At 42.9% G+C, this 12989-nt stretch overlaps 1 protein-coding gene and 4 non-coding genes across 5 annotated transcripts; 3 read left to right on the top strand and 2 right to left on the bottom strand.

Moving 5' to 3' along the window:
- Nucleotides 1–252: 252 nt before the first annotated feature.
- trnal-cag (transfer RNA leucine (anticodon CAG)) lies at nt 253–334 on the bottom strand. The gene has a single exon. It is a non-coding gene; the product is annotated as a tRNA-Leu (tRNA).
- A 2036-nt stretch (nt 335–2370) lies between these two features.
- On the top strand, nt 2371–10321 carry LOC113047751 (uncharacterized). The gene is made up of 11 exons (XM_026209030.1): nt 2371–2490; nt 3012–3098; nt 3207–3281; nt 3329–3385; nt 4967–5050; nt 5570–6060; nt 6181–6508; nt 6630–7431; nt 7527–7736; nt 8368–8780; nt 9046–10321. Exons 1-11 carry the CDS (start codon nt 2371–2373, stop codon nt 10297–10299), a joined length of 3921 nt encoding a protein of 1306 aa, XP_026064815.1. The 3' UTR covers nt 10300–10321.
- Nucleotides 10322–11457: 1136 nt separating this feature from the next.
- Nucleotides 11458–11531, top strand: trnam-cau (transfer RNA methionine (anticodon CAU)). The gene has a single exon. It is a non-coding gene; the product is annotated as a tRNA-Met (tRNA).
- Nucleotides 11532–12736: 1205 nt separating this feature from the next.
- trnal-cag (transfer RNA leucine (anticodon CAG)) lies at nt 12737–12819 on the bottom strand. Its single transcript has one exon. It is a non-coding gene; the product is annotated as a tRNA-Leu (tRNA).
- A 96-nt stretch (nt 12820–12915) lies between these two features.
- On the top strand, nt 12916–12989 carry trnam-cau (transfer RNA methionine (anticodon CAU)). Its single transcript has one exon. It is a non-coding gene; the product is annotated as a tRNA-Met (tRNA).

Genomic DNA, 12989 nt, shown 5'->3' on the forward strand with positions numbered 1-12989 from the left:
AGAGGCACCAAAATCACTCTCAAGGACCTTTTCCTGGACTGTTCCCAGCTGGTGGATCGGCTTGCCTATCTCAATCGAGCAGCGGAGGCTTTAACCATTTTCCAAAAGTGTCTAAAAACTCATCCTTGTCTTCAACGCCTGCCCAATTAATACTGAGCATTAGCCTAATGCGTCTGTTTTGTCAAAGTTAACGCCCTGCTGGCCCAACGTAGCAGAAGACTGAAGTCTCTGTCTGCAGCCAAAGGATAGGTCTGTCAGAAGTGGGATTCGAACCCACGCCTCCAGGGGAGACTGCGACCTGAACGCAGCGCCTTAGACCGCTCGCCATCCTGACACCCTTGCCTGGCTAGAGATGGCCTGTTCGAGCCACACCTGAAACCAGGGACCTAGAAGCTACTTTATCTCTGTTTCGGGCCCCCTCTAGCCCACGGTCCTCGTTGGCGCAGTTAGGCAGCGCGTCAGTCTCATAATCTGAAAGGTCGTGAGTTCGAGCCTCACACGGGCAGGGTGGTGCTTTTGTCTGATAACTGAGAGAGCTTAGACCAGGGGTATCAAACTAAATTCCTTTAGGGCCCGAGCCCTGTAGAGTGTTGTTCCAACCCTTCTCAAACACACAAGCGTGTAGTTTCAAATGAGCCTGAAGGGCATGATTGGTTGGATCAGGTGTGTTCAATCAGGCTTGAATCTAAACTCTGCAGGTCTCCGGCCTTCCGGGGGCTGAGTTTGACACCCGTGGCTCAGAAAGACAGAGTGAGGTTCTCTGTCCCCTTTCGTGTGGGTTTCCCTGTGTCTCCTGGGGGCAAAAGGCCACAGCTCCTCTTCAGGGCAGGTGAAATGATGCTTTGTGGAAAACTGAGAGGTTCCAGGTAAATTCCCTGAATCTCATCCAGCGACATTGCGTGTAGGCCCGTGCAATCCTTTTATTTACAATGAAGTCAAAATTCTGCATTCATGCCTGGCTAATGCTACACGAAGGCAGTAATAGCATCCCTCTCATATTCATGTAACACGTGGCCACGTCCTCCCTGAGGTTTTGTGAAGTTTCAAAGGCCATATTGCTGCACTGGCCCGGTCCTGAGATTTGCCTTGTACAACGTTCGGAAGATTAGACCCTTCCGATCAGAGCAGGCCACACAACTCCTTGTCCAAGCTCTCTGTTTCTCCAGACCGGACTACTGTTACGCTCCCTTGGCGGGTCTTCCGGCACGTACTATCAAGCCTCTGCAACTGATCCAGGATGCAGCAGCGAGAGTGGTCTTCAACGAGCCAAAGAAAGCCCACGTCACACCTCTCTTCATAATTTTGCACTGGCTACCAATAGCTGTTGGCATCAGATTCAAGGTACTGATGTTTGCCTACAAGATAACCACAGGCTCTGCAGCAATATACCTAAAGTCGCTGGTTCAGACCTATGCTTGCTATCTGCAAGTGAACGATGCCTCGTGGTGCCATCCCAAAGAGGCATAAAATCACTCTCAAGGACCTTTCCCTGGACTGTTCCCAGCTGGTGGATCGGCTTGCCTATCTCAATTCGAGCAGCGGAGGCTTTAACCATTTTCCAAAAGTGTCTAAAAACTCATCCTTGTCTTCAACGCCTGCCCAATTAATACTAGCATTTGCCTAATGCGTTGTTTTGTCAAAGTTAACGCCCTGCTGGCCCAACGTGGCAGAAGACTGAAGTCTCTGTCTGCAGCCAAAGGATAGGTCTGTCAGAAGTGGGATTCGAACCCACGCCTCCAGGGGAGACTGCGACCTGAACGCTAGCTGACGAAGGATAGTCCGACATAATTTCAGAAATGTTGAGCAATGTCGAACTGCGCAGCCAATCGCATCGAAGCGCTATGACATTTGGACCAATCGCGTCGAAGCGCCTTAACATTTCCAGCCAATCAAAAAGCGCAATTCATAACATTCTCTTGACATTCGTGACATTTGGCCAATCAGAGAGCAAGGGGATGCCGGCGGCACGTTTCCGCGTATCACCGCTAGGTGGAGGGGTCAGCGCTTCTAGTCAGGTGTCAATCAAGTTGCCGAAACGTGCCGAAGGTGTACGAAAGAATGACATCGTCCTCAGGAGGTGTATTAAGGGTCAAAAAAGTTCATTACCGAAGTTCGTTACCTACGACGAGTATCATTGCCGCGGAGCTCAGCATCATTTTTACGGAGGACAGCGAAACTTCATTTTAAAACTAAATACGGCGATATTACCGACGACGACAACAGTTAAGAAATTATCATCTAATTGCAAAAAAAATTTTGTATTCATTTTTTTATTATTAGTGTAATTGTAACTGTTTTAATTGTTCTTTCAAAACTGTTTCATCAAAGTCAATAAAAATGTCTGGCAAACAACAAAAATCACATAAAGCTATGTCGGACGCTGAATGGATTTCGCGTTTAAAAAAGTTTGCCAGCACAGGAATGTGGCCATCAAATGAAGGTAACAGGCCTGCTCCTAGACAGAAAAATTGGTACGAGATTTATCAAAGGGTGAGTGAGTGTTTGTTACCTTTGCATGATAGAGAGAAAAAAAACACTTAAGTGTTTGTTGACTTGCATAATCGAACATTATTAGTATAGTTGTTTAATGTATTTGCATAAGAGAACAACAGATTAGGCTCCATTACAAACATTTACCTGGTCCCATTCATTGGTATGGTGTAATGTGATGGTTGTGTTATGTTTATGTAATGTTGCAGGTATTTTGAGATTTATGTCATACTGTTAATGAAAAGTTACATCAAAGACCTTTTGTGTACTGGGAGACTCAGAGATTTGAGAGGGGAAGGGGAAGGGACAGTGAATGAATAGGTGGTCTGAAGGTGTGAAATGTTCCTCTCTTGTATCTCTCTCCTTTAAAGAGAGATACCAGCTCTAACATTATATGTAAGATAAGCTTGACTTGTGTCCTAGACATTAATCAGTGAATGAATTAATATATTAATTTAATAAAGTATTTTATGCTTTATACTCACTTGTATTGTGCATTACATTTGTTATAATACTTACAGATTGAGAAATGTCCGATGCTGTCTCGTGGCCAAACAACCTTGCTTGGAGGTGTGCTGAAATGCATCTGTGGTTTTCACACTCTAAAGGTAACATTAATGTAGCAAGTATTTTTTGTTAATATTATTTACTGAAATGTTTTCTTTCTGAATTGTTATATGTATTTTTTATTAAATTTTTTTGGTTGTGTTAAGCAGCTCACTGCGTCAAACGTTACTGGACCAGCACAAAAGGTGGTGGAACAACCTCATGCTGCTGAAACAGCAAAGAAGGTCATGGAGCAGAGTCAGCCTGACCTCCAGCCTCATCCCCTGCCCAGCCCCAGCCCCAGCCAACTGCACCTGTGGAAGCAAGAGTTGCAACACAATTTTCATTGGTAAGAATTTGCTTTTTTGTAGCACTGAAGTATGAGCTCAGTTCAAATTCGAGGAAGTTCAGAAAGTAAGAAGAAAAAAAGAAAAAGCAAGAATTCTATGAGATGCTGGTTGAGACCTGCTAATTTTCACACCTCTTGTACAATGGGGGCAACTGTTGTCTGCTGATTGGTCGGTTTGAATATCTCAGCTTTGGTTTAAGTCACATGGTCAAGAATAAATGAAGATTGTAACCTGCCTGCTTTCTCCCTTTCATCTCTGGGCTCTACTCTTTGAATGTCCTCTTTGTCTCTAACTGAGCTCTGCCTTTGTTGAAGGTCACTGAGCTAGACTCATGTCCCTCATGGCATCTCTCTCAATACTTCTCACGTGTTAAAGCTCTTTTTTTCCTGCAAGTAAATGCTGCATTTACTTAAAATTGTAATATTAACACAAATAGTAATGCTTGCTATTATAACACATTCTGTCTTCTCACATTTTTAGTTTACCAAATCAAGATTTACCGGGTCTCACATTGCTGCAGCAAAGCCAAATCTCAGTTTGGCCAGGAGAACTTCTCAGGCTGAAGACCAGCCCAGCGCAGCAGTGTCTAGTGCCTCTAGACCAAGCACTACAGTCTCTGTAAGTAATGGCATAATCTATATTGTACTCTATGAAGACACGTTTCACGTTCCATTCTATACAAATTATTAAAGTATTTAAACTATTTTTTAATAACAGAAAACCATATATTAATAAACAAAAAAGTTATATTTTATAAATAGATTTCATATAAATTACTATTCAAAAGTTATTGATGTTAAGATAGTGTTACTTTTATTGAAAAAGGAGGCATTAAATTGATAAAAAAATCTCAGACACAAAAGATTTCTATTCAACATCATGCTAATTTTTCAAATAAATGCTGTTCTTCAAACTTAATTCTGAAAAATACCACCTGTCATATTTATGGACTTTTGTATTTTCTCTCCTCATGTTCCTCAACCTAGTTTGTGTCTCCTCTTGATTATGTCATTCAGTTAATCTGTGTCTAGTTAATTTACTCATTTGTCCCTCATTGGTCTGTCTACTTAAATTTTAGTCTGTTTCAGTTTGTCTTGGTCTATGTGTTACTGCCTTCCTTTGTGTGGGTTAATTAAAGATTATTTACCCTTGATTTTCATCTTTGTGTGCTTTCCCCAACACCATAAGTGTGGCAACCACTGTAATGCAGTTTTATTATCAGCTATTTTCACGTTTTCAACTAATAATGAAGGTTTATGTTCAATAGAATGGTTTCTGAAGGATCATGTAACACTGAAGACTGGAGTAATGATGCTGAAAATTGGTTCTTGCCACCGTATAAATAAATTACATTTCCTATTTTTAAACTTTAAATTGTAGTAATGTTCCACAATTTAACTATCTTTTTTAGTTTTTAACTGTATTTTTTATCAAATGCAACCTTGGTGAGCAGAATAGGTTTCTTTTATAAACATTTGGGCCTCAAACTTTGCAACTGTAGTGTATGATTTAATCTAGGACGACTAAGTTATTGTAATGTTCTATTTGCAAAATCTATATTTTACTTCATGATTGTACAGACACCAGATCCTACAGTTCCAACCCCTGTCCCCAGAGCCACTGCAGATGTGTCCAATCCCGCTCAGCCATGCAGGACCGTCTCTGTAAGTAATTTCATATTCTGTTGGTCCAAAAATGTAATTAAATCAGCTTTTACCAGACACTTAATGGAGATGTAAAAAGGATTACATGCCATGAAAATTGAATATTACTTTTATAACCAGTAGTTCCTTAAAACACATTCATGCTGAAAAAAACAACAACAATCAAACTATTGTCATAATGTCAATTGAGTTTACATGATACTGATTTATTGATGATAAACAGTGTATAGATGTTAACATTCATGTGTCAGAATAAATAGATATTGGTTATAAAGTCTCAGAATTCTTTTTTATTTCATATTCAACAGGATTTCAGGATTATTTTGTTCCTTTTTTTGGATGACTTCCGTGTATAATGTAAAGTTATCAGTTTCATTGTCGTAATAATCATTGTAATACCATGTAATACAATGATGATTTTATGTGAAAGTAATCAGGGATACAAATAAAATTCTTAAAGTGATTAAAAAGTAAAATGAACTTACTAAACTTAATGTTTTGCCTTTTTTTCCATCACAGACTGCTCCTTCTGGGGCATTATTGCAAGGTCCATCTGTAGTTCAACTTCCTCGTTTGTGGTCTGAGACCATACCACCAGAGGATCACAAGTGGATTGGCAAAAGGCTTTTCAAAATTGGATCCAAAGGAAAGCCAGCACTTCGTGATGACCTCCAGCTCTGGTATTACCCCCCACAACCAGCACTTATTTACAATCAGGCTCCAGCTCCAGACAGATTCTTTTGTCATACTCTTCTGCTGTGGATGCCATACAAGCTGTGGAGGGTTAAGGTTCTCTGTCCCAATCCAGCCTGCGGACAACATCAGCTGACAGGAGGTGGTCTGCACAAAAGGGCACGGCAGGTTCTAGACATTGACAGAACATACAATATGGTCACAGAAACCCTTATCTGTACAAAGTGTAGAGCCTCGCATGTGTCCTGGAGTCAGACTGTCCTGCAACAGCTAGATCTGGGCCATCGCTCTGAGTTTCAGGTCATCCTCACGCGGAAGTAAGTACACTTTCATTCCTCATCCAGTTGTTAGCCCATCATCACGTGTGTGTATGTATGCAAATACTTTACAATTAAATAGCTAAAATATATGAATATGTGGATTTTGCTTTTCCTAAGGTACGCCTGTGATATGCGGGTCATCAGGCTCTTGCGTGAGCGTGGCTTAGGCAATAGTCCCACTAGGGTGATAAAGCAGCTGCGTGAAAACCACAGCGAGCAGTGGCTCCATCGTCTGGCCCGGTACACCACCCAATGTGTTGACTTCCTCAATCAACCCGGGGTGATGCCAGTAAATTTCCAGGAGCCCCCAGAGCCTACGGTGGTGCCAAGCTGCAAGTGGTTGCTCACCGTTTACAGCCAAGACATTCTGACCAGGCTGGATGAAATCCATGCCAGAATAACATCCACCTATGGCTCTGTCTTGAAGATGGATTCTACTAAAAAGGTTAGTTGTGGATTTGTTCATTAATGGTGTTTATATACCAGCATGGCACTGTATCTGTATTTTTCATGGTGTGATGTTTGATTTATATTTACAGCATGCTTCATATCATCTCTTATTACAGATCACCAAGAAGCTGGCTGGGACAGCGAGGGGAACGGGACTCTGGCTTACCTCTGTTGGCAACGAGTTTGGTCAGGTGCTCATAAGTGTGCTGACAGCCCAGGAAGGAGCAGGACTTGACATGATGGTAGACGGTCTGGTGAAAAGATACCAGCAGGCTGGTGTAAATCCACCTTCTGTGTTGTACGTGGACTGTGGGTGCTGCAGTGAGGTGAGCGAGAGCAAGCTGAAAACCAGGTTTAGGGGCTGGCCAGATCTCATGATACGCTTGGACATCTGGCATTTTATGCGCAGGATTGCCTTGGGGTGTACAACTGATGCCCATCAGTTGTACCCCATTTTCATGTCACGGCTATCAGCATGCATCTTTGAATGGGATGCAGCTGACGTCTCTATCCTTCGCAAAGCAAAGAGAGAGCTGTTGATGTCCCAGGGTTGGCCTGCGCTGACAGATGAAGATGTAAACAAGCATCTGACCAGGGAGGAGCTGGCTCTACATTGCCGGAGGAGGACCCGTGGAGAGGAGACTACCATCCTTCTCCTTGAACAACTGCTTACAGAACTCCTGAGCAGCAAGGGAAATGACTCTCTGGGGGTTCCTCTCTTGGATCGAGAAAGGATGGAGCACATCTGGTGTGTCCAAAAGAAGCACATCAAGTGTATCCAAGACCCTCTTGGTGTTGCCCTCTATACTGAGACCGGGAGCCTAACCAAGGGAGGTGTGCTTCTGAAGACTTACAGATGTGCCAGAGGCTCCACTTCTCTTGAATCCTTTCATTTACACCTTAACCGTTTCATCCCAGGTATGTATTTGTCGAACACACACTGCATGTGCAAAGAAAGAACATTTAAGTGTCTGTGTGTTTAACATTGCCTAAAAACTGTTGTCTGTTTAAAGGGACCAGTGCAAACAGTCTGAACTTTCAGATTTATTTGTTGGAGGGTCTACACAGGTGGAACCAGGATCGGGAGGCAGCTTCCATGTCATCTGAGCCATCAGCTTTACGCAGCTACACAGGAGAACTTGTTCACTGTGTAAACAGCAATTATGAAAAGCTGTTTGGCAGGAAAGTGGTCCCCACGTTTTGTCCCCCTGCACGTTACACCGGTAAAATAATTTATTATTGTTAATTAACTTGCAATTCCCGTGTAGTCTCAGTCAATATTTTATTTAAGCCTATACAGTGTACTTTGTATCTGTATTTTTGAACTACAAACTATCAACTTGATCAACTTTTTTTTTCTTGAAACATGCCCTCTGTCATCTGATCGATATTTTCTTTCAAGTAAAAGGCCTTTCAGTATAATTGTACAAACGTCTACCTTAATCTCATAAATCACATGTCATTTTGCTGTGGAATCTTTTTTATTAGAAAGTAGTTAATTTTTAGAAAGAATAACTTGATTATTATTAGTAATATTTGGTGACCATTTACTGTACTGAAGTTACTTTGGTTTACTTGATTAGAAAAGTCAAGTTACATGTAGTAATATTTGAGTAATTACATTTGAGTTACATTTGAGTAATTGTATTTGTATGTTTCTCAGTCATCATTGTATTGTATTTCTTTGTTTTGGCCCCACAGTTATAGGTTTATGGCCTTTTTTTTCTTTTTCTCCTGTACTATGATCTCCATGATCTCACACTATAACAATATATGAACAACTACAAAGGCCTTATGTATCAAATATGTTGCACAGCAATTATATTTAATTCCTATTCATTGTTTTTATTCCAGGTGAGCTCATTGGAGTGCAGTATCTATTCCAGCAGACTGGTCAGGCACTGCAGGACATGAACCCAGACTCTGAAGAGACGGCAGAGCTCATCGAGGAACTTAATGTGGAGGAGCGAGATGAAGATGAGGGCTTCTGTGATGTCAGCGGGGATCACACAATTGCAGATCCCGAGGATGTTCTGTCACCTCCCTCCTCCACTCTGACACTGGGTTCTTCCACCGTGGTCACCAGCAGTGACACGGCTGTACTGGGTTCCACATCCCCTTCACTGGTCCCTGATCCTACACCTGCTCCTTCATCACCTGGACCCTCGGGGACTGCTGTGCCACCTTTTCCCTCTGAAACATCTGTTTCACCACTCTCCTCAGAGCCAGAGGATGCTGGTCAGGATGATGATGACGATGAAGAGACTGTAAGTGCCACTCCTCTCTATTTCTTTCAAATAAACTATATTAAATTAAAATAAGGATTGATCAACATATACTTCTTGCTACTGCTTTATATCCAGACTTTGCTCAGATTTTAAACTAAAGTCATTAGTAGGCAACAAATCAGTTTTATTTAGTTAGTGCTTTGTACTATACAGATTGTGTTAAACAGCAACACATCAATGGAACTAGTTATGGAACTAGGCATTTAACAAATGTGATTATTATTTGTGCTAGTTTTCTTAATAGGCTGTTGACTACCAAAATGTCCCGGGATACCAACATGTGGACAAGCTGGCCGAATATCTGGTGGAGCTCCGGGGTCACACAGCCCTTAGCCTGACCAATCAGGAAGCCAGCACCATAATTGAACTTTGGCAGAACCTGGCTGACCAGGACAAGCAACGGGTGGTGTATGCAGCTAGACACCAGAAGAGACTGCTGAGTGGACGCTTCAGAGTACCAAAGAGGCCCACTAAAACCCCAGGAGTAGAGAGCACCATCAGAAGTGTGCTGGGAGCAAGCAGCGCACCTGCTCAGTGGCCTGACTGTTGCCGTCTGGTGGAAACCATCTTCATCAGGCTTTGCAACACCCACCCAAGCCCCAAGAGAAAAGGCAAGGGAACGCTGTCGAGATGGTCTCTAATCCTCCAGGATTACAGGAGGATAAGGCAGCTTGTACTGGGCAACAGCTTGGTGATGGGAGGAACCTCAATGCAGCTGGTGGAGGTTAACCAGAATACCCTGATTCAGTGGTATAACAACAGACAGAAAAAGCAGGAACTGTCTGTGCTGATTCAGGGCATTCAGTTGCCTCAGCCCCTCCCTGAAGCTCAGGAACCTCTCCAGGCTGCCAAACGCCTACGGACAGAGCCAGAACAATCAGGGGAGCAGCACCAGTACAAGCTACCAGAGAGCACAGCAGGTCAGGCAAAACAGAGGCACACCTCTACTGGGCGACCTCCTCTCAGACCCAAGGCACCAACACAGACTACTATGTTGGTTACGCCATCAGCACCTGGAGCATCAGTGCAGATGGTACCCAATATACTTATACCTGCAGCACCAGGTTTCCCGGGTGTGCCAATGCTTCAGGGTGTGCCAATGTTCCAGGGCATGCCAATGGCTCAAAGACTGCCAATGGTCCAGGGCATGCAAATGGTCCAGGGCATGCCAATGGTCCAGAGGATGCCAATGGTTCAGGGAATGCCAATGGTTCAGGGAATCCCGATGGTCCAGGGAATGCCAGTGGTTCAGGGGATGCCACTGTTACATCCTACAGTTGTGCAGGGCACAAGTTCACAACCAGCTGCCAATCCCCAAACCATGCCTAAGAGACCCTACAAGAGAACTGTAGAGGCGAACACTTGCAAGAAATGCGGACATTTCAAAACCAGTGCAACAGGACATAGCCAGTACAGGGGCAAAGTATACTGCCCACAGTCTGAAACTGTTACAAAAGAACAGTGGTTAGAGGAAATGCGGAGAACTGTTCCCAAATAATGTATATATTTTTATTTATTGTAGTGTGTAAATAGTTGTTTAAATATAGTTCACTATAGTTAATATTTGTGTTGAACATTATTTAATATTTTATTTACTGCTTTTTAAAAACCTATTTAACTTATTTGTGTTTGTATTTAAAACTGTATTTACTGTTTTATTTACCTTTTTAATTTATTGTTTGAAAACTTATTTAATTTTATATTTATTACTGTTCAGTTAAAAAAAAATTCATTTTATTTCCCTTTTGATTTAAAGTTGTTTTAAAACTTATTTAAAATTTAATTTGTTTAATATTTATTATTGTTCTATTGGCATAATTGTAAAAATAAAATAATAATTGGCAAAAGACTGATTTTTTGTAATTTGCACTTTAATATAACCATTTCATCAGTACACTGAAAAAATAAAACGTGTTTACAAAAAATAATTTGCATTTGTCATTTGTCACAGACATTTTCCAGCATATGAATATTTTCATTTTTAATTAGAAATGACAGATTTGAATGTGTCGAATAAATGTAAGATCCTGAATGTAAGATGTAAAAATCCTTAATCAGAATAAATATCAATACAACTGCAATAATAATATGCTTAATCAGACTAAATTATGAATACAACAACTACTAAATAACTAATAATAACAAAACACATTTCCATTCGTGTACTTACATTTTCATGACAAAAAATATCAAACAAAGCACATATATACATTTAATTAACATTGAAAGATTATTTATTTAAAGCAATTAACAATATTACAAAAAGTTGTCTTTAGCTGGATTCGAACCTGGGTCGCGGGGAGCACCTGCAATAGGAAACAGTGTAATATAAATGCGCGAATTTACGCAAGAAGAAACCGGAAGATGTATCACTGCGCGCATGCTAAGGAAGATTGGGCTTTGAACGTCAAATTTCACCCTTTCTTTTCTTCATTTTTTCTTTCTCTTCTTCCCCTTCTCCTTTTCTTCCTTCCCTCTTTTCTTCCCTTCTTCCCCGTCTTTGACGGACTATTGTTCCCCAGCTTGAGCGCAGCGCCTTAGACCGCTCGGCCATCCTGACACCCTTGCCTGGCTAGAGATGGCCTGTTCGAGCCGCACCTGAAACCAGGGACCTAGAAGCTACTTTTTCTCTGTTCGGGCCCCCTTTAGCCCACGGGCCTCGTTGGCGCAGTTAGGCAGCGCGTCAGTCTCATAATCTGAAGGTCGTGAGTTCGAGCCTCACACGGGGCAGGCTGGTTCTTTTTTTCTGATAACTGAGAGAGCTTAGACCAGGGGTGTCAAACTAAATTCCTTTAGGGCCCGAGCCCTGTAGAGTGTTGTTCCAACCCTTCTCAAACACACAAGGCATGTAGTTTTCAAATGAGCCTGAAGGGCATGATTAGTTGGATCAGGTGTGTTCTATCAGGCTTGAATCTAAACTCTGCAGGTCTCCGGCCTTCCAGGGACTGAGTTTGACACCCGTGGCTTAGAAAGAAAGATTGAGGTTCTCTGTCCCCTTTCGTGTGGGTTTCCCTGTGTCTCCTGGGGGCAAAAGGCCACAGCTCCTCTTCAGGGCAGGTGAAATGATGCTTTGTGGAAAACTGTGAGGTTCCAGGTAAATTCCCTGAATCTCATCCAGCGACATTGCGTGTAGGCCCGTGCAATCCTTTTATTTACAGTGAAGTCAAAATTCTGCATGCATGCTGGCTAATGCTACATGAAGGCAGCAATAGCATCCCTCTCATATGCATGTAACACGTGGCCACGTCCTCCTGAGGTTTTGTGAAGTTTCAAAGGCCATATTGCTGCACTGGCCCGGTCCTGAAGATTTGCCTTGTACAACGTTCGGAAGATTAGACCCTTCCGATCAGAGCAGGCCACACAACTCCTTGTCCAAGCTCTTTGTTTTCTCCAGACTGGACTACTGCTATGCTCCCTTGGCGGGTCTTCCGGCACGTACTATCAAGCCTCTGCAACTGATCCAGGATGCAGCAGCGAGACTGGTCTTCAACGAGCCAAAGAAAGCCCACGTCACACCTCTCTTCATAATTTTGCACTGGCTACCAATAGCTGTTCGCATCAGATTCAAGGTACTGATGTTTGCCTACAAGATAACCACTGGCTCTGCAGCAATGTACCTAAAGTCGCTGGTGCAGACCTACGCTTGCTTTCTGCAAGTGAACGATGCCTCGTGGTGCCATCCCAAAGAGGCACAAAATCACTCTCAAGGACCTTTTCCTGGACTGTTCCCAGCTGGTGGATCGGCCTGCCTATCTCAATTCGAGCAGCGGAGGCTTTAACCCTTTTCAAAAAGTGTCTAAAAACTCATCCTTGTCTTCAACGCCTGCCCAATTAATACTGGCATTTGCCTAATGCGTCGTTTTGTCAAAGTTAACGCCCTGCTGGCCCAACGTAGCAGAAGACTGAAGTCTCTGTCTGCAGCCAAAGGATAGGTCTGTCAGAAGTGGGATTCGAACCCACGCCTCCAGGGGAGACTGCGACCTGAACGCAGCGCCTTAGACCGCTCGGCCATCCTGACACCCTTGCCTGGCTAGAGATGGCCTGTTCGAACCGCACCTGAAACCAGGGACCTAGAAGCTACTTTTTCTCTGTTCGGGCCCCCTTTAGCCCACGGGCCTCGTTGGCGCAGTTAGGCAGCGCGTCAGTCTCATAATCTGAAGGTCGTGAGTTCGAGCCTCACACGGGGCA

The sequence above is a fragment of the Carassius auratus genome, chromosome 29 (assembly GCF_003368295.1).
Source record: "Carassius auratus strain Wakin chromosome 29, ASM336829v1, whole genome shotgun sequence".
NCBI classification, from domain to species: Eukaryota; Metazoa; Chordata; class Actinopteri; order Cypriniformes; family Cyprinidae; genus Carassius; species Carassius auratus.

What these genes read in the sequence shown, in the direction of transcription:
- LOC113047751 (XM_026209030.1), top strand. Translation starts at nt 2,371, where the DNA reads ATGTCGGACGCTGAATGGATTTCGCGTTTAAAAAAGTTTGCCAGCACA. An exon ending in GTGGTTTTCACACTCTAAAG is followed by an intron (nt 3,099 to 3,206) that starts GTAACATTAATG and finishes TGTGTTAAGCAG; the next exon opens with CTCACTGCGTCAAACGTTAC. An exon ending in CAGGTCATCCTCACGCGGAA is followed by an intron (nt 6,061 to 6,180) that starts GTAAGTACACTT and finishes GCTTTTCCTAAG; the next exon opens with GTACGCCTGTGATATGCGGG.